At 31.4% G+C, this 19,160-nt stretch overlaps 2 protein-coding genes across 2 annotated transcripts in view; one reads left to right on the top strand and one right to left on the bottom strand.

Moving 5' to 3' along the window:
* Positions 1–2,213, top strand: LOC136989907 (heat shock protein beta-1). The gene is made up of 3 exons (XM_067288211.1): positions 1–168; positions 524–905; positions 1,696–2,213. The coding sequence occupies exons 2-3, from the start codon at positions 525–527 to the stop codon at positions 1,888–1,890; spliced, it is 576 nt and encodes a 191-aa protein (XP_067144312.1). The 5' UTR covers positions 1–168; position 524; the 3' UTR covers positions 1,891–2,213.
* Positions 2,214–11,995: 9,782 nt separating this feature from the next.
* Positions 11,996–19,160, bottom strand: part of LOC136989870 (SET and MYND domain-containing protein 4-like) — a 43,728-nt gene continuing 36,563 nt past the window's right edge. Inside the window, exons 16-19 of the mRNA XM_067288160.1 lie at positions 15,209–15,275; positions 13,508–13,621; positions 13,233–13,401; positions 11,996–13,110 (exon numbers count right to left, since the gene is read on the bottom strand). Coding sequence (XP_067144261.1) covers positions 12,981–13,110; positions 13,233–13,401; positions 13,508–13,621; positions 15,209–15,275 — 480 coding nt within the window. The 3' untranslated portion in view covers positions 11,996–12,980. The remainder of the gene's footprint in view (positions 13,111–13,232; positions 13,402–13,507; positions 13,622–15,208; positions 15,276–19,160) is intronic.

Raw genomic sequence — 19,160 nt, forward strand, 5'->3', positions numbered from 1 at the left:
AACCGTGTGCCATTGATGTAAAAGTGTCGGATGACGAAACTCGACGTCTAGAAGTTTCGTTTCTTCACTGAATAAATACTGTTCGAAAGCCATTCCGCACAAGTGAACTTGAGAATTGTCTTGTATCAACTACAGTACAACTGTGAAATAGCTTACACTCAACTAAAGGTGAGCTTCGTAACACCTGTTAAACTTTCTTTATTATTTAATTATATAACTTTTAAACTCATAAATTAGTTGTTAATCTTGTTTATAAAACATTTATTAGATTCGTAAGGCAAACAAACTGGCATAAATTACTTTTATAAGTATTTTATGTAAGGAAATTTGTCGCCGAACTAGAAGCCTTTCTAGTAGTGCGCGCGTTTTATGTAAGACTTCGTAATGTATTGAGATAGTTTCTTAGAATTCGAGCAATATATAAACGATAAAAGTTGCGTAAATTAGTTAAAGAGTTTCATAACTGAAGTAGGTAACCGTGTTAGAAAAGTTTAGTAGGTTAAAACGTGTTTTTTCTTAATAGAATGGCACCTGAAAGGAAAGTTCCCATCTTGAGATCCGATTGCCACGTCCTTGACCAAGAATATAATTCGATCCGAGAAAGGTTCGAGGCAGAGATGAAAAAGATGGAGGAAGAAATGAATAGATTCAGATCTCAACTGATCGACCAAGAGAGAGAAGTTTATTCTCCATCAGTTCAGCAGCGAACCACTACAACTACCACTACAATGTCTAGTACCAACGACAGTGGAACTCACAAATCCGAATTGAAAACTTGGCTGGATGGATTGAATTCTCCTCTCATACAAGATTCCGACGATGGGAAAATGCTAAAATTGAGATTTGATGTCAGTCAGTACGCTCCCGAAGAGATTTTGGTGAAGACAGTAGAGAATCGTTTACAGGTTAGAGCATATCCTACTATGGTATTACTAACAACTATTTAAAGATAAATTGTTTATTAATAACTCTATTCGCAAATTGGCTGATCGAGTGAATTTTTTTGGCTTATCTGCGCGTTTATAAATAACATTTGCCTTGAACTAATGTCACCTGTTCTTGGCAGATATATGGGAGATTTTAAGTCGGTTAGAGCAATAACATGCCAAAAATTGTTAACAGTAAGTTATACAAGTTACATGAAACTTTCCTAAAATTCTCTCCGGATAATTTAGTGGCATTCTTGGCAGAAAACAAACTACTTTTATCATAGTTTCATGTTTTAACGTTGTTATTTTACGGGTCTCGCCAGCTATGATAATTACTAACTTATAAAAATAAACAGGACAGGAACAATTTGTCTAGCTTTGTTTATAAAAGTAATGCTAACTTAACTCGTTAAGAAAAAAAACATGATGTATTCCCGTCGGAAACGAGTTTCCACCCCGTTTGGGTGGAGGAAACTTAGAACAGCGCTTCTAAATTTGAAAATGCAGGAAAAGTTATTATCATAATGCATGACTTATATGACTAATTGGCTTTCGATCCCCACCTGCGTTAGTGCAGCCTTACAAGGAAACAGAATCGTTGCCACTGCCTGATCCCACGCCCATCCTAGTTAAATCTGTTTGTCAAAGGCGAGCCAAAAGAAACAAGATTCTGTCTTCGCTCGACAATTGAAGACAGGAAACAATTTCGAATCTTGGCATGTACGTTTTACCGGTAATAATTTAGGATTTGTTTTTTTAATTTTAGGTTCAAGCCAAACACGAGGAGAAATCAGAAAATAGGTCCGTCTATCGCGAATACAACAGAGAGTTTTTATTGCCAAAAGGAACAAATCCAGAAATGATTAGATCATCCCTCTCAAAAGATGGAGTTTTAACCGTCGAAGCACCTCTTCCCGCTTTGGAATATAAAGAAAGAAGAATTCCCATCGATACTGCTTAAAGTGTAACGTTACTTATCCAACTATGAGTATCACTCTTCTTAAATATAATACCTATAATAATTAATAGATGAGAAAAGTCCAATGTCTACGCGTTATTTTCCTTCCATAAGAAACAATTTTTTTTGTAAAAATTTTATTTTGGTGGTGTTTTAATTAATTAATGTAAAATTAAATACTCATTCCACTAGAGGTTTTCGAAGGCTGACAAGCCACAAATATTTGTTATTTTGGCGCACTGTATAAAGTTTGTGTAAAAGATTTTTAGCTCATTCAGTGAGATATTTATTTTATACTTCTAATAAAATTTAAAATTAATTCAAAATGTTATTTTCTTTTATTCCTTCGTTGAAATTGATACATAATTTTAAACGGGTTTATATAACAATATAATAACGATTTTATGAGTTATACGGAGAGATTTTCCTATAAATGAAAGATAGAATTGGCGAAGTAAAAGTAATTTAACTTGTGCTTGAAGAAATACTTCAAATTCTAATTTTATAGATTTCACACTTTTTAAATTCAAGCTATTAAGGTAATATAAGAACCAGGTGTCTGAAAATATGCACACTTTTTAACTTTCCTGAGATAACATCAATTGCATGGTTCAGTTGTTATATGAATGGGTGAGCGGAGAATTGGCACAAGTGACAGAACAGTTTTCTCTATTAAAAACACATAAAAAGTACAGCATTAATTTTAAAAATAAAAGAATAATAAATACCAGTAATATGCCAATAACTTATATCTGTTTATTTCATTTAATAAAATATAATTAATATTATTAGTTATCATTATTATAATCGAGTTATATACCTACTATTTGTCATTTGTACTATTTTTCACTGAACCCTTCATATGCTTTATTATAATATATCATAATTTAGGCACATACAATAAGTCTTTGAAATATATGACATCATTTTTTCAAGTTTTCAAATTGTTCATTTTTAATGTCCACGTATTGTTGACGTCCTTGAATACGCGTTTTTAGTGACCACTTCAAAAGTCTGTTAAGACTGTTACATCACAGTTTCAACAGACGTTACGTTAAGTGTTGCAAGTTGAATTTTAAGTTATCGGAAGTGTGTATAGTGTACTTTTTTACAGATATCTTATATATATTTTTCTCAATGTATATGTTATATACTGTAATTAAGCGTGAACTTTGTAAACGGTTAAAAACACACCAGATTAATGTCATTTTATGTCACTGAATCAACCCAAATAAACAGAATACACTGATCTATAAAACTGTTTTATGTTGGCGAAATAAATCAATTCCAAAGTTAAAGAATTAGAACTGTTGCTAAATGCTTGTTTGAAAAAAATATTAGGCCTATATGCATATTTTAATACATTTTATATATTAAATTTTTACTCCGTGTATAGTAAAATTTTAATATGAAAAAATATATTAAAATATTCACATAGGCCCTAATTAAAATTTGTTTCAAAATTACATTGAATTAGTTTAATATGTGTATGTGTGGAAATAATGAAATCAGAAAAGAATTTGGTTAATTGTATCAAAACCATATACTTGACACAGAAGCCATATTTCAGGCCTTTACAAAACAAAACTAATAAGCTATATCGATGCTTTACAATGACTGTGGAAGAAACTTAGTGGGGCAGCACTAGCTTAAAAGTGATACTAAATTAAATTTATCTATTTATTCAGCTCTGAAACAACCCTTATATTTTTCCCTCACATAGAAAACCTAAATAGACTAACTTGTTTACGCTTGTGTTTTTAATATACACTTTAAGCTTCTTTGATTTTTAGCACAGTGGGCTATGGCCACTCAAGGACCCTCAGCTTCCGTACGTCCTGACATAATGCATGAAAAATAGTATTCATAAACAGATCATCTTTATTTATTTTTAACAGGGCTCCATGGCATTGCCTTTTGCAGAAATCAAAATACAACAGTAAGCAACATAGCGCAACGCAAAAAAAGGACACGAAAACAAAACATTAAAATATATAGCCATGTATAAACATATTATATCTACTATATCTATGTTCAAAGGTTATAGTCGAACCTTTGAAAACCGGCCACTATACAGTATGTTCCAGTCAGTGGTCGATGTTCAAAGGTTTATCAATATACAGTTCATTCTTGCTAATCCGGCTTTTCACTTATCCGGCATATTCCATTATAATATGTTTCTCATTCGTGTTTTTTTTTTTAATATGTACAGTATAGTAAACTTTTTAACATTAAATATGATCCAGTAATTCTTGTTTATCGCTGTACACAATTTTACAACAAAAGCGATACAGCTACAAAAAGATCGAGGACGACAGATCACGTCATTCATTCGGGTCTGTACACTCACTAATCCGGCAGTCTCGCTAATCTGGCACCCATCTTTGCAAGGAACGACTAATTAATTGGGATACATCACTAGCAAGAGAATGGTATATCTCAATTAATCAAAAGATGTGATAAATTGATCTTTTCATAAAAAATAATTGAAATAATGTAGACTGCACACTTTTTCCAGAATAAAATTGTTATTAGCTCTACAGTTAAGCTATTATTTTTAATTTGTTCAAAGTATTTGTATTAAATTAAAATGGACTATTTGTCCATTTTAATTTTTGTTGACTCAAATAGTATCATTTTTAACACAAAGTTTATAGTATTTTATGACTGTAAAGAATTAATTCGTATTTTTTCTGATTAAATGTGTTTTAAGTGGTTTCCAATAACATTATTTGTTTTGATGTATAGGTATAATCAACCTACTTAACGTTCTCGAATCATTAAATTAATGGATTTGATACTAAAATGGCTTGAAAATTATTTTAGTTCTACTTCTTCCTGAAAAGTTCAATGTACGATTGTAATTATATTCTCTTTTTATTGTTTAGTTAGATATTGAACTTTTAATATAATATAGAACCGAACATTATCCACGAATAATAAATTTTCGGGTTTTATTATAGTGAAAATGTTCAATGTTAAAAGTAATGAATTTCTTAAAATCAATAAAACATAAATCGTGTTTTTAACTGTATTATATTACACGGAATTAATTAATTCGTGGAGTAAGACAACTCACCATTTGGACGATCTGCACAGAGGGACTTTCTATGGGAAACTCACCCCTATTTAGGTGTTACTAACGTGAAGAAAACCCGATAAACTCCACGTTACCAGCTCGTTGGCGAGGAACGAATCCCCGACCAACTATCAATGTTCAATGATTTTATCCACTCGGCCACTGGTGGATGATTGTTTTTAATAACGGATTGAGCTATGAAATGAGATCAGTTGCACGTTGAAAACTTTTAGTAGACTAAACAAAAGAATCTGACACATGTCTAATTTGCTTCTGTCAATTCTATGTTATAGAAATCTTCAGCGCAATATTTCTTCATATTCTCAGTATAATCGAAATGCAATTGCGAATCCATTTGTCTGATACATTTAAGCCAGATGACTATACTAGGGACCAGCAGAGTCGATTAGGTCTTGACCCCCGACACAAAATATTTAATTACATTTTAAGGACCTCTGTGTCTGAGGCGGCCTTATAACATTTTGTCGGAGCTATGTATCGGGTTCCTCTTTTATATTGGAGCCCATTAGTGCCGAATGGATACAACACTGAACACTGATACTTGGTCGTGGGTACGCGCCTGACTAACGAGCTAGCCTCATGGAGTTTTTCGGGTTTTCTTCATGTGTCTAATCTACTATATAAAGCTGAAAAAATGGGCAATCTCCTTTTTTTCTGTCACGGTTTGCCAAAAATGGCCACTAGGGACGCCCCTAGCTATTATTTAAATTATTTGATATTTTTACAGTATAATATTCAGTATATTATTATTTTTATTTGTAATTTAGTATTCCCCGATGCCTGTTCATCGGGCCTTCCGTCTTGTATTTAAATAAAAGCCTTTTTAACCGAATTCTCATAGGAATATCTGTCAGCAGATCGCCCATGTGTTGCGTTGCCTTATCCAATCGATCCAATTCTCTTTTATGAGACGGCCGGACGGCCGAGCGGTCAAGGTGGCAGTTTATCGCTCTGGGGTACCCGGGATCGAATAATCCCAGGATTTTTTCGGGGGGGGGGGTGGTCCGTTCGGATATGTCGGGCCTCGTTCCTCACCACCCAGTCACCCCATTGTGGGCCTGGCCAAACCCATAATGGGCCTACTAAAAGAAGCCCTCTTAGTGCCCACAGGGCGGAAAGAGTTAAAAAAAAATTCTCTTTTATGTGCAAATTATAACACGGAAGTAACGCATATTAAAATGTTTTTGATAACGGTTAAAAAGCTATTTTTATGTACTGTATCTTAATTAAAAACATATGAGTGCAATCAATATGACTTTCGGAGAAGACCGAGGCTTCCAAAAACATGAATCTGAACTGGATCCCATCTCACATCTTTTAGACCTTGGTGTGATAGTTTATTAATAAAAATGAATATCGTCCTACTGTAATTTGAAATTTTGTATTATGATTTTAACGAGGGCAAATTCAATTTAGCTTTCATAAATTTTATAATTTAATAACAATTAATTATATTCGTTTTAACACAGAAAAGGGATAATTTTATTGAATTTTCACAGTTAATAAAGACTAAATTCGCGTTTAACCAAAGTTTAAGTATACAAATGTCTAAATATACATTAGTTGGAGGCGAAGCCGTTAAGAAATCAGTTCTGAGAGATCCGGATCGAATCTGGGCGATCAAAAAACTTTTTTAATGGGCGGTTAGTCGCGAGTATGTTGGACCTCATCTCTCACCATCCTGCCGAACTCAAGATGAGTATGATTAAAAGCCCCTTTATAGGAATACTACACCTCTGTCCCCACCGATTTTGATGAATTTTGACACAAAGATAGTGTTTGGTATGATTAAACCATTTCATTCTATGGGCCTTAATGAGGGAGTTATGACTAATTGAATGTGATTCTGCTATTCCTGGGGATGGGTAATACAGTAATTCGGTCATGCGGGCGCTGATCTGCTTAAGAGAGCAGCAGCAAGAGAAGGTCGATGGCATACTTGTTATACACGCCGTGATATTGTATCACTTATTAAAATACCAACAGAATTATTGTTTGGAGAGAGAGTAGTTTAATATCAGCGTGGTCAAATTTTTAGGTATCACGAATAGTTTTCGCATTAGTCACATTCTATTAATAATCCTCAACACTTACATTAATATTTTAATAAAACTGAGAAGTGAAGTCTAATCAGCAAATCAAAGAAGTCATTTCATCTGGTGGACTTATCATACGTTAAAATATTTATTTTATTTATTTTTTTATTTTTATTTTTTGTAACTCTTTCCGCCCTGTGGGCACTAAGAGGGCCTCTTATAGCAAGCCCATTATGGGTTCGGCCAGGCCCACAATGGGGCGGCCGGGTGGTGAGGGACGGGGACCGACGTATCCGGATGCACCACCCCCCGAAAAATTCCTGGGGATTTCATACGTTAAAATAGTTGACTGTAATAGGGCGGAATTTCTTCAAACTAGGGAATGGCAGCGGACTATGAGAATGAATACCTTAATTTTTAAACCTTGACAAATCGTTCATTATGTCCCATAGAATGAAACAGTTTGGTTTGCAGTTTTCATATCAAACCCTTTGTACTAAAATCGGTGGGGACAGGTGTACTTCTTAGTGCACGTGGAAGAAAAATTTTTATATACGCATTAATTTATAACCAAAAAATTATAGACCTATATATTCTCATTGTAGTCCGTCCGTCTTTTCTTAATCTCAAGAACGGGTTAGTTAGATGAATGTCAAAACCAGATATGGAAACCTTAGGGGCTCGATGCTCCGATTAACTATGTAAGAACTTCCGGTGCAAACCGAAAGTCATTTCAATTCAAAAATTTTTCCCTAAAAAGGTGTTAGATGACCGAACGACTCTGTTGCTAAAGGGAAAGTATGATGTACAGGGGAAAGCCACTAATTTGAGAAGAAGAGTATATATTTTAAATTAAATATATTAAAATTTGCAGCCCGGTATTGTGACGATGTCACAATAAATAACTGCTCGTTTTCGTTATTTTAATCATATTTGCGAGGCTCTAAGCCAGTGATTCTCAAACTTTTTCGACCACCGCCCCCTTTGTCCGTAAAGTTATACCCAACGCCCCCTAACTCATTTTCTCTTGTGTGAGAAAGGATTAGAAATATTCTTAGGAAAACTTTTCTATGAATCTCACACTTTGTGCCCTTACCGTACATTGTTCTCAACATCTGGAAACCATTAAACGCAATGTTTCCTCTTATCCGTTTAACAGAGGAAAGGGAACGGCTGTCAGTGACCCCAACTTTTGCCTTTGGTCACCGTTCAGTACCCTGCCTCCAGCGCTCCCTAGATTTACTCACTGCCCACAAGGGGGCGTTATCGCCCACTTTGAGGAACGCTGCTCTAAGCTTAGTGACCAGACGTCCTCTTTTCTACTGGCATGTCCTACATTGAAAATTCTTCAAAGAATCTCGAATATCCTTCATTTTAAGAACTAAGTTAAAATGAAACGTTAACTTTGAAATTTATAGCGGAGGCATTAATTAAAGTTCACAATAAACGTGTTGATTTAAGATGTAAATTACACCAATAATTGCTAACAATTATTTATTTATTTATTGAGGAAAACGTGCCCTCTAATCATTTATCAGCTCTTCCTAACATGTAATTTGTTTAGCTTATAAACCAATCTAAGAACTTAGGGCCTGCGCTTTTTAAATTTATTATTATTTTTTAGAAGGGCCACTGTTACTACTTGTGAAAATGTGCAAATCTGATCCGCAAATACGGTGTCAATCTCTGCAACAAATCTATAATTAATAAAATACTAATGTAGAACTAACTTAGAAGCTATAAAGTAATTTTATTATATAAATACATACATATTTTAAATTTAGAAGAGACTTCCAAACATCTGTTCAAGAATATAACTCGCATTACTAATAGCTACTCTGTTCCAAAATAGTTATTTGTGTGAACGAATTAACTTACATCTGCAGATTTTTATCTGACAGAAGTGATTTCAACAGACGTTGAAGTCTAATATGCACAGCCAATGCTGAAAATTAGCCAAAAACTTAAAGAAAACTGGTCAAACAAAATTCACAATAGTAGTCTTATCAGTAATTTCACCATTTCATTAAGTACTGTATTTGAAATATTAGCAATATGAAAACACATCTTTACAGAAAGTACAGTGTATTGTAGCACAATTTTTTTTGGCTCTTTCTGCCTTGTAGGTGGTGCGTGCTTTTAAGTGACAAGCGGCTAAGTTAGCAAACCAATACCCCAGCTCGTTTCTTATGAAATTATTATTGTGCTCACTTGACTGCTTGTCACTTAGAAGCACCCACTAAGAGGACCTGTTTTTCATACTTATCATGGGTTCAGTCAGACCCACAATGGAGGCGAGGCCCGATTTATCCAGAACAGTATGTGAAAAATTCGCGGAATGTTAATCTCTTAGAGCGATAAGCCACGTCTAAAAAACTAATTTAAAAATCAAACTAATTTTTTTAAATTCTAAACCTTTGGATATTTATATTTATTCAGCCAAAAGAATTGTTTTTTAATATTTGGTGTAAATATAAGTAATATATTCAGTGTGTCAGCTCTCTGAGCATGAACAATTTATACAGAATTTTGTTGCCCAACTGTGTACCATTGCATTGTTACTTCTTGAAATGTTTTTAATTAGTAACTCAAATACTAAAATTATAGGTAATTGATTTAAAAGTGATTTAACTTCTCTTACACTATTACAGATCATTGTCTCCTCCACTCCATCCTATATGCATTATCAGTTCCTTCTTCATGTCCATTACTTGTTATTTTTTAATACTCCAACTAGTAACAATGCATTGATATACAGGGTGTCCTATAAGCCTGGAAACGTAGGACTTATGATGATCTTTTCTTTTATTCTTTTGCAGACATGGAACAGAGTAAAGTTATTTTGACAGCGGGGACTTGCACACAGATTGAAGCTGCAAGAGATTAACAGGAAGAATCACATGACAGTCTGAATGCAGACTATTAAATTCTGACAACTTCATTTTGATTGTATTCTCCACGATCAAAATAACTCAAATTTGTTCCAGCTTAATCAATGCCAAATTTTACCTACAAAAGAATGAAGAAAAAATCAACATAACTTCTATGTTTCCAGACTTATACTCATACACATGCACATGCAAGATGCCCCATATATACACATACCTTCATAGTAAGGATGCAATATGTGTAGTGTTGAACTATACATATTGCATCATTACTATAAAATTATGACTGATCAATCCATTTACAAGTGGTTGATTGATACAAATGAATTAACCAATTATTTCAAAAAATGTTAAGCAAATTTTAATATTCGAAAGCTGTCATTTTAAAAAAAATAACAAACACACTTAAATTTTTTAAAAGCAGTATAATTCCTCTTTTATACAGTCTAAATATAAATTTATTTTAATGAAAATTATAAATATAAATTAGACCAAAAAAATACATATATAAAAAATAACCTGAGAATGTTTAATTATTTTTTAACTTACCAAAAATAAAGGCAAACAATGCTATTGATGTAAACTTTATTGCTTAGTTACCAGGTTGCAATGTAAAAAGAAAAAAAATTGAAACTCTGTCTTTAAAAACTACATAATTATTTGATTTTACATTTTTCCAAATAAATATTTTTCATCCACTTAAAAACAATGTAAGAAGCAGGAGGACATTTTCAAAATATTTCTAACAAGGGTGACCATTTGTCACATTATTTGGTAATATCGAAACATTGTTGTGTCATAAACATGTATAAATCAAATATACTTACTTGAAATTTTACATAATACAAGTGACTAGAAATAAATGAGATCATAAATATTTGCTATTGTGGGTCCAAACTAGAATCGTTTTAATAATCGACTTTTGAGTGTAAATAAAAACTGTCATTTTCACAAACACAATATTAAATTTAATATTTTTGAGTGTCATACTTCAGAACAAGAAAAGATATAGACATATATAATATATTTATATATATTTACATATAATATATATAAAATGCATTTCAACAAATATAAGAATATGTGTCACAAAATAACAATATAATAATGAGAAAATGGCAGAAAATGATGTTTTAAAACAATGAAAGATCGATGACCGAGTGTAGTGCAATAATCAATGGGTGATTTTGTCGAGTAGCGTAGCAGACAAATCATCGATACAATGAATAAGGCATAAAATTGGAAGACGGAGAAAATCACAGATGTGAGGAAATGGCATTGTTGGGACCAATAAAATCTCGCAACAAAATTTTCTGATATATTCTCTTTCTCTAGAAATAATCGTACTTACTAGATTGAAATGAAAATAAAGACATGGTTGCTTGAAAACAATACTTTGAGCAAATATCTTTGTATTATTTTATGAAAGTGATGATTTGTGTAAAGAAAACCAAACCTTAATAAAAATCAATCCAAATACCTACAGAAAAACAATTAACAAACCTTCCTAAAAAATGATAATATAACTAACAAAACAGTAAAACAATTACTTCATTTTTTAAATATCAGTCAATCTATAAATGAGTTTAGACTGAATGAGGAATGTTGATTTGCTAAAAATGCTGCAATGCCTTTTTTCCTACATTAATTGAATATCAGCAAAGTGACAAAAATTCACACTGAGAAGAGAATATCTCCTACTTCTCTAATAATGTTGGAATATAATTTTTTTCCTATGAAATATTCTAGTTTAAAGTATTATCTAAATTATACTAACTGGAATCTTGCAAAGATATGGCAAAATTTTTCTATTAAAACTGAACTATGTAAAGTTTATCTATTTTCTAAAGCTTAAAATTTTTAAAGGGTGCAAAAAACTAATAAGATCTATAAGGATTCTTGTGCAGAAATAAGTAATTCTAACAAGTAATAGCTTAATAATTGTTTTAACAATGTAATGTTTAACTTTTCTGAACAATGTTCTCAAACATTTCAAGCAGACTGATCTCTTTTTCCATCCTAACAAGCTACTGGAAACAATTTTTAATGTTTTAAACATACACATATATATATATATATATATATATATATATATATATATATATATTTAAATATAAAGTGTCAGGATAATCTTGATATGTAGTATTGCACTTTTGTATCTCTGATATAACAATTTTATATATATATATGTATATATAGAGATTTTAAAAAACATTTTTTATATCTTTCCTATCAACAAATCAACTTCCAACATATTTATTTTTAAAACAATCTTCAATAAACAAACCTGACATTTGTCCTCCATTAGAAAAAAAATCTTAAGATTTTAAGTAAAATTAAAAAGGATTTTAAATGTTTGAGTTGTGGAATAACAACTTCCACATGAAATGAACTTTTTTTAGAAAAGTTTGTATTTCATGCAAGATTTAAATAGTTAAATGTGTTTATGATAGAATCAATTAAATATTTTGAAAAGTTGAGAAATATTTGAGAAATAGTAATTCTTATCGTATGCCATTTGTTTCATCTTGTATGATGAATTTTATAAGGACAGTGCAATCTTTCAAAGCTTATCAAGAAATTCTAAGAGGAATAAAGCATTAATACTGTCTCTAATCTTAGCAAAAGTATTCTAGAAGTAAGTAATCTTACATATTTTAGAGAAAGCTAATGAATAAATATAAAAAAAATTGTTTTGGGTTGATTTTATATTATTTGGAAACATGGCCAGAATAGTGCAGTTATGATATATTAGCAGTGATGGTTGTAAAAGTAGATAAATGAAGTATTTTCTCCCAAAATACAAAGATGTTTTGAGATGATCTCTATTTTCAGACTGTAGCAAGCAAAAATGTATTTGTACAACACAAGCAATTTGCTGCTTATTGAGAAGGGAATTGAGTATCCTTTGTATTCTATTGTTTATGTAACTTGCGCAACCAATCTGACAGCTTTGGCCACTGGACATGTGCTTTGATTGAATTCGTCTTTGGAATTGATCTGCTCTGCCAAGCCAAATGAGCAAAATGTGCAGTTTGATCACAAATATGAATTTGTGTGCATTCAAATTCATTGTAATCCGTCCAGGTGACCTTTCTTTTCCAAAAGTTCCTTCACTGTGGAATGATGAGAGCCATAATGGATAGAAAAAATTTTAGTAGCCCGCTCGATTACTTGATGGGCTTCTTCAATCAGCTCACTGTGGAGAAAGAAGGATTCCAATATATTATTGTTGACATTTATAAAAAACGACAAGAAAACATTGACTTTATTACATATTATTATTATGAACTCAATAATAATAAAATATTTTTCAATTACCTTGTTTCTATTTCAGAACTTCCTCCTTTAACTACTTGTGGTATTGCAGTCATGAGCAAATCTGAGTATTTTTGAAGTTCATTAGCTAGTTCAATACTATTGGTACCATATATAGCTTCAGTTGTTGCTAATGTGGGTCGCAAATAATCAATTGCTATGGATGCCTGACCTAAAATAATTATTTGAACATAAATTTATCATAGGATATCAATACAACTTTAGTTAAGATACAATGTAACTTATTTTCATATTTCTATTAAAAGAACATTTTTTACCTAGAGAAGCATAACAACAAGCTATCTGATCTTGAACCTCAGCTAACTGTCTATTATGACAATACATGACTTTTTCTCTGATTCTGTGACACCGTCTTAATCTCTCTAGAGCATCTAAAATAAAACAAAAAATATATTAATCATAATTTGTAAATTATTTTACAGTTAAACAGCTAAAATATTTATAATTGGTTATTTTCATTATAATATAAAGCAGAGAAACATTAGAAAACTAATATAGAGTTTCTCATTTATTAATGCCTTCTAGTATCAGTAAATTTAACTACTTTATGGAAAATTTTACATCACTGACTTGTTCACAAACTCTAACCAATAAGAAAGATTCTTTCAAACATATTATATAAAAAGGAGGTTGTTGGCGATTATAAAAAAAAATAACATATCACATGCTAAGATGACTACATCTTATCTTAAATTATTAATCATTATTTGATATGAATTATCCATATGATAGCTGAAACTACCAATGATGGTCGATAATAGATGGATTATTGTAGGAATGTGTAAAAAGCAATGATTGGATACAAAGAAAAGGAATAAGGTTTCCTTCTCACAATAGCTTGATCCTGGCAGATTGACAGAAGCTGAGTTATCAAGTAGCTGAGCTATTACTAATCTTAATATTTAACATTTAAAGTAATGGTTTATTGTTTTAATCATCATTTACTTGCAAAACAACAGTTTAAATTACTGGCATTTGTTGTTTAAATTATACGCTGAAAGAATTAATGATGTTTGTAATTAAGAAATCTTAAAGTTATAATGTTATAAGTATAATGTCCTTTCAATAAAACCAGAATTTCCACTAACTGTAGTTTTATTTAAAACTATCTTCCCAAATTACTGGAACTAATCAAACAAATCAATAACCTTTAAACTAGTTTTATTTACTTATTTACCTAACTTAAAGTAATCAGTTGATTATTGTTATCTTTATAAATGAATCCCAAAATGATTAAAATGAGCAGCTTCTACTGTATATTGATACAGGTAACCAAACAACTCATATTCAACATCCAAGTTCCATAACCACCAGGATCAATACACAATTGAAGTTTGGAGAAATTAAAACCCATATTCAATTTCTCCAGCTATCTGCTACAATGTGGTTTGTCTGTTTTTGTATAGAGAGAAACATAAACAGTCTCAGTTGTCAAGTACTTTCTTGTAGCCATTAGCAGTTGTTTTCCCGTCATAACCAGTATGATACTGGGTTTACCCCAGTAATGCTGTACATCCCTCCATGGCACTTAGCTTAAGTTAGCTAAGTGCCATGGAGGGCTGTACAGGCATAGAGGCAAGTGACCAATATGGTTGTATCTTCTGGTTATATCTTCAAAGCAAAGATTGAACAGAGGTCCAGGTAGCATAACTAGTAATGCATCTCTGTGGTAAGTGGAAATTGTTGGTTTGGGTCTTCATTCCATAAATATAATTATCTAATCAAATTAATGAAACCATATTTACAATAATTCTGACTTAAAAATCTTTAACTTTTTCTTGTTTAATTATTGCATTTTATTTTTAAAACATTTACACATTTTTAAATAAACCTCAGTAAATGAATGGAGAAAACGTAAAAAAAATAAAATTAATTAATTAATCAATAATAAACTTGAATCCATTGATTTTCAAAGAAAATAGTTATAAAAAGTATCTATAATCTGAAATAACAGTTACCTTTGTATGTTCCTTTTGCTGTTAATTGTAATCCTTGAACAAATAAATCATGTGCAGTGAATACTTTCTACAGAAAGAAGGAAATATTTTAGTTATTATTATTATTATTATCATCATCAACATCATCATCATCATCAAATTAAATAAATAAATTGTAGATCAAACTCATTTTAATTTATAATTTATTTATTTTTAATAAAACAATGTTTTAAAATATTAGAAAAAGCACAAAATATCAAACTTTAATTTATAAAATTATTTTTAATCAATTTTTAAAAGAATCTAAAGCAGTTGGACTCTGTGTAAGGTGACCACTGAAATCTACCTGGCAGTCGATCTCCTGCTCACTCACATAACCTACAATCAGGGATGTGTCAATTAGGTCTTGGAATGTGACAATTAAATTGTATCACATTCCGTTCCTTTGCAGACCTGGTCCTGTTTATGAAAATAAGTCACCAATTTATTGGCTTTAGTTCAACAACCGGTTTTCCATCTGAAGGGTGAGGTCTCAACCTCACATAGAGGTAGACATTAGGTGCCATCTCTTATGTAAATTAAGAAAAGAACTAACCTGTTATGGGCTAGTTCTTTTCTTTCATAATGTTCTAAATTATTAAATTATTATAATTAAGGATGCACTGATATGCAAAACAACCAATTACCGATTAATCAGCCATGCATTATTGGCCAATTAGTGTTAATGGTGTGAGAGCCTGGAGTTAATTATACAGTTAATTATAACATGGAAAACCCCTATTTTTCTCCGCCTGGTATTTTCTGTTCCCTTCAGGTCAGGTAAACATGAGACAATTGAATATCCTTGCAAAATCAACAATCTCTTCCTTTGTTTGGGAAAGTTTTTAAGATAAATCTCAACACTTAATTGTTGATGCATGGAAACTTTGACATTGTTTAAAAAGCTGAAGTGTTTCTGTGTCTAACAAAACAAACCATGTCATTCTAGAATTCAAGATGTTTACAATGGAGTGTCAAGTTACACATGCTGTCATGGTGTCAGCTCCCCGGTGTGATACGCATTAATTAATTTTTATTATTTTCAAATATTTAAGATTTAGTCTCAGCTAGTGTCATTGAAAGATGTGTACACATTTTAGACTTAATTATAGCTTTGTAAACACTGGGGGCCAATTTAGAGGTAACAAGCAAACCAGAATTGAAGTTTAACAATTTGCAACGCAATGGAAACCATAAAATCGGTAAATAAATAAAATAAAACAAAAGAATCATTCAAAAAAACATAACCTTATTTAGAATCCAACGCATGAAGACCAAAAAATCATTAAATATGTGGTGTATCATATGACAGGGTTTCAGGCAAATGCAATACATTTTATGACAAGAGTCAAGTCATATGTTAGTTGACCTCTGGAGACGGCTCGAGTGTCTTATGATGAGTCGTCATCGGGATTAAATCTAAACTGCCCAAGGTTTCCAGTATTGCTTGGAAATTTTTTAAGAAAGATAAAAATGAGACGTTTTCCAAGTACAATTTGTGCCAGGCTTCTATATCAAGAGGTGAAAAAAATGCAAAAAATTTTACCACCACAAACTTGATAAATCATCTGAAAAAACATCATCATAAAGACTTTTTAAAGAAACTGGAAAGATGAAAAGAGAAAGTTCCAAAACCAAAGACGTTGGGTGTTCATCAGTAACAATGGAAACTCATATCCAAAGACAAGCTACTTTAACTCACTTAATAGAAAAGAAAAAATTGTGTGATATAAATGATCAATGATCCAAAGAAGTTCATTATTTGATTGGAGAAATGATATGTGTAGATATACAGCCATACTCTATTGTGTTTGATTTAGGATTTCAAAGATTACTAAAAACAATCATTCCTAATTACAATATTCCTGGCAGAAAATATTTTTCTGAAAATACCATCCCCAATATATTTCAAAAAGTTCAGTTAAAAATCCAGAAAGCTATTGATGATGCAAAATATATTTCTTTAACTGCTGATATTTGGAAAGCAACTATGAACAATTCTCCTTTTTAAAGTGTAACAGCCCACTGGTTGAAGGATGATTTCCAGCAGGAAAGAGCTGTTTAGCAAATTGTTCCCTTTGAAGGTTCCCACTCAGCTACACGAATCAGTGAACAGATAAACATTGTTCTTGAACAGTATAAGTTGACAAGTGATAAGATATTCTTAGTACTGAGAGATTCTGGAGCAAATATGGTAGCTGGAATCAGGAATTGCAACTTAAACGCATTATCATGCTTTATACATACACTGCAGCTGACACTAAACACATGCATATTTTCTCAGCAAGATGTGAAAACTATAATCACAGTTAATAAAAATATTGTCACACATTTTAATCATTCTGCTGTAGCTGTAAGAAAATTGGAAGATTTGCAAGACAAGTTAGGCAGACACACAAATTAATTCAAGATGTTCCTACTTGCTGGAATTCTACATATTATACATTGCAAAGAAACTTGGAACAGCAAAAAACCCTTGTCACATATGCTATAGATAATAAAATTCCTAAGTTGAGCCCATATCAGTAGTCTCTCATTGAAAAAATTGTTCTACTTTTAAAACTATTTGAAAAAATTACTTTTTAAATGAGAAACCAACTCATCTTCAATAATTCCTACAATAGAGACACTGAAATTATTCTTATCAAAAGCAAAGAGCAGTAGTTCCTTTAGTGGCATCAATACTACAATAGAAAAACTAGAAAATTCAACTAAAAAAAAAAAATTTCAGCATATATAGGGTACGTTTGTTAAGTTGAACGAGTTAAATGCGTTAGTAACGAATCGTTCGAAAAGTAGTAGTCTCGCTCAGTGCACATGCTCCGCAGTGATGACGTATCAAATGAAACCCTAATGAAGCTCACGAAGGAAAGAGTTAGTTTACCTCATTAAGAAAATGGCGCCCGACGATATCGATGTTTCTAGATCTACTCGAGTGTTTAAATTGTGAATTAAAAAGTGAAATGATTGAAATAACTGTCCATCCGAAGCAACCTAAGAAAAATATTTTGGATAAGGCTGCACTAGCAACATTCATATCTTCGATTTTAGAAACAGCCATTTAGTTATAACGAATCGTTCGAAAAGTCTAATGAAACAAGAATAACGATGACGTCATTCTCGTTTAACTCGTTTGACTTAACAAACGTACCCATAGAAAACAAGACTTTATGCTTGTCATCTTTATTAGATCCAAGATTCAAAATGAAATTTCAAAAAGAGGATATGGTAGAGGAAATAAAAAGATGGGCAATTGATAGCTTAGAAGTTATTGATAATTCAAAATCTCAAGAAGAATTAAATTCTGAAGCTTCTACTTCTGGAGATGATCAAGATGGAGGAGAATCTCTAAGTTTTTCAAATTTATTTGATAAATTAGCTTCTGGTAAACAAAAGAATGAAAAAAAGCAATTTAAAAATAAAGAAAAAATGAAAGAAATAAACAAATGTTTTAATCAAGAATTAGAAACACATTTACATTTACCTCTTAAACAAAGACAAAGTGACCCATTTTTGTGGTGGAGAAGTTTAAAAGAACTTTTTCCTAATTTAGCTAAGAAATATTTAAGTGCCCCAGCAACTTCCATTAAAAGTGAAAGAATTTTCAGCACTGGAAGTAACATTTATGAGTTGGCAAGAAATGGATTATGCCCTGAAAATAGTGACATTCTCATGTTTTTGCAGGTTTTACAGTTTGAATATTAAATTTTTATTTGTTTTATATATTTAAGGTTTAAACTTTAAATAAAAGAGATAGTTTTGAATAGGTTATATATTATAATATGTATAATATGTACCTTATAATATCAATAAAAGGAATAATTTGAATTGTAAAAATTTTTTAATATTCAATTTGTCATGTAATAAATAATAAATAATAAATATATAACAGAAATTTATTATTTTTTATTACTAGCATTATATGTAACATTCT

Source organism: Centruroides vittatus, unplaced genomic scaffold, assembly GCF_030686945.1.
Source record: "Centruroides vittatus isolate TY-2023 unplaced genomic scaffold, ASM3068694v2 scaffold_769, whole genome shotgun sequence".
Taxonomy (NCBI): Eukaryota; Metazoa; Arthropoda; class Arachnida; order Scorpiones; family Buthidae; genus Centruroides; species Centruroides vittatus.

Excerpts from the sequence above, each read along its gene's own strand:
- LOC136989907 (XM_067288211.1), top strand. The coding sequence starts at position 525 with ATGGCACCTGAAAGGAAAGTTCCCATCTTGAGATCCGATTGCCACGTC. Across the intron at positions 906-1,695 it reads CAGTAGAGAATCGTTTACAG|GTTCAAGCCAAACACGAGGA; the intron begins GTTAGAGCATAT and ends TTTTAATTTTAG.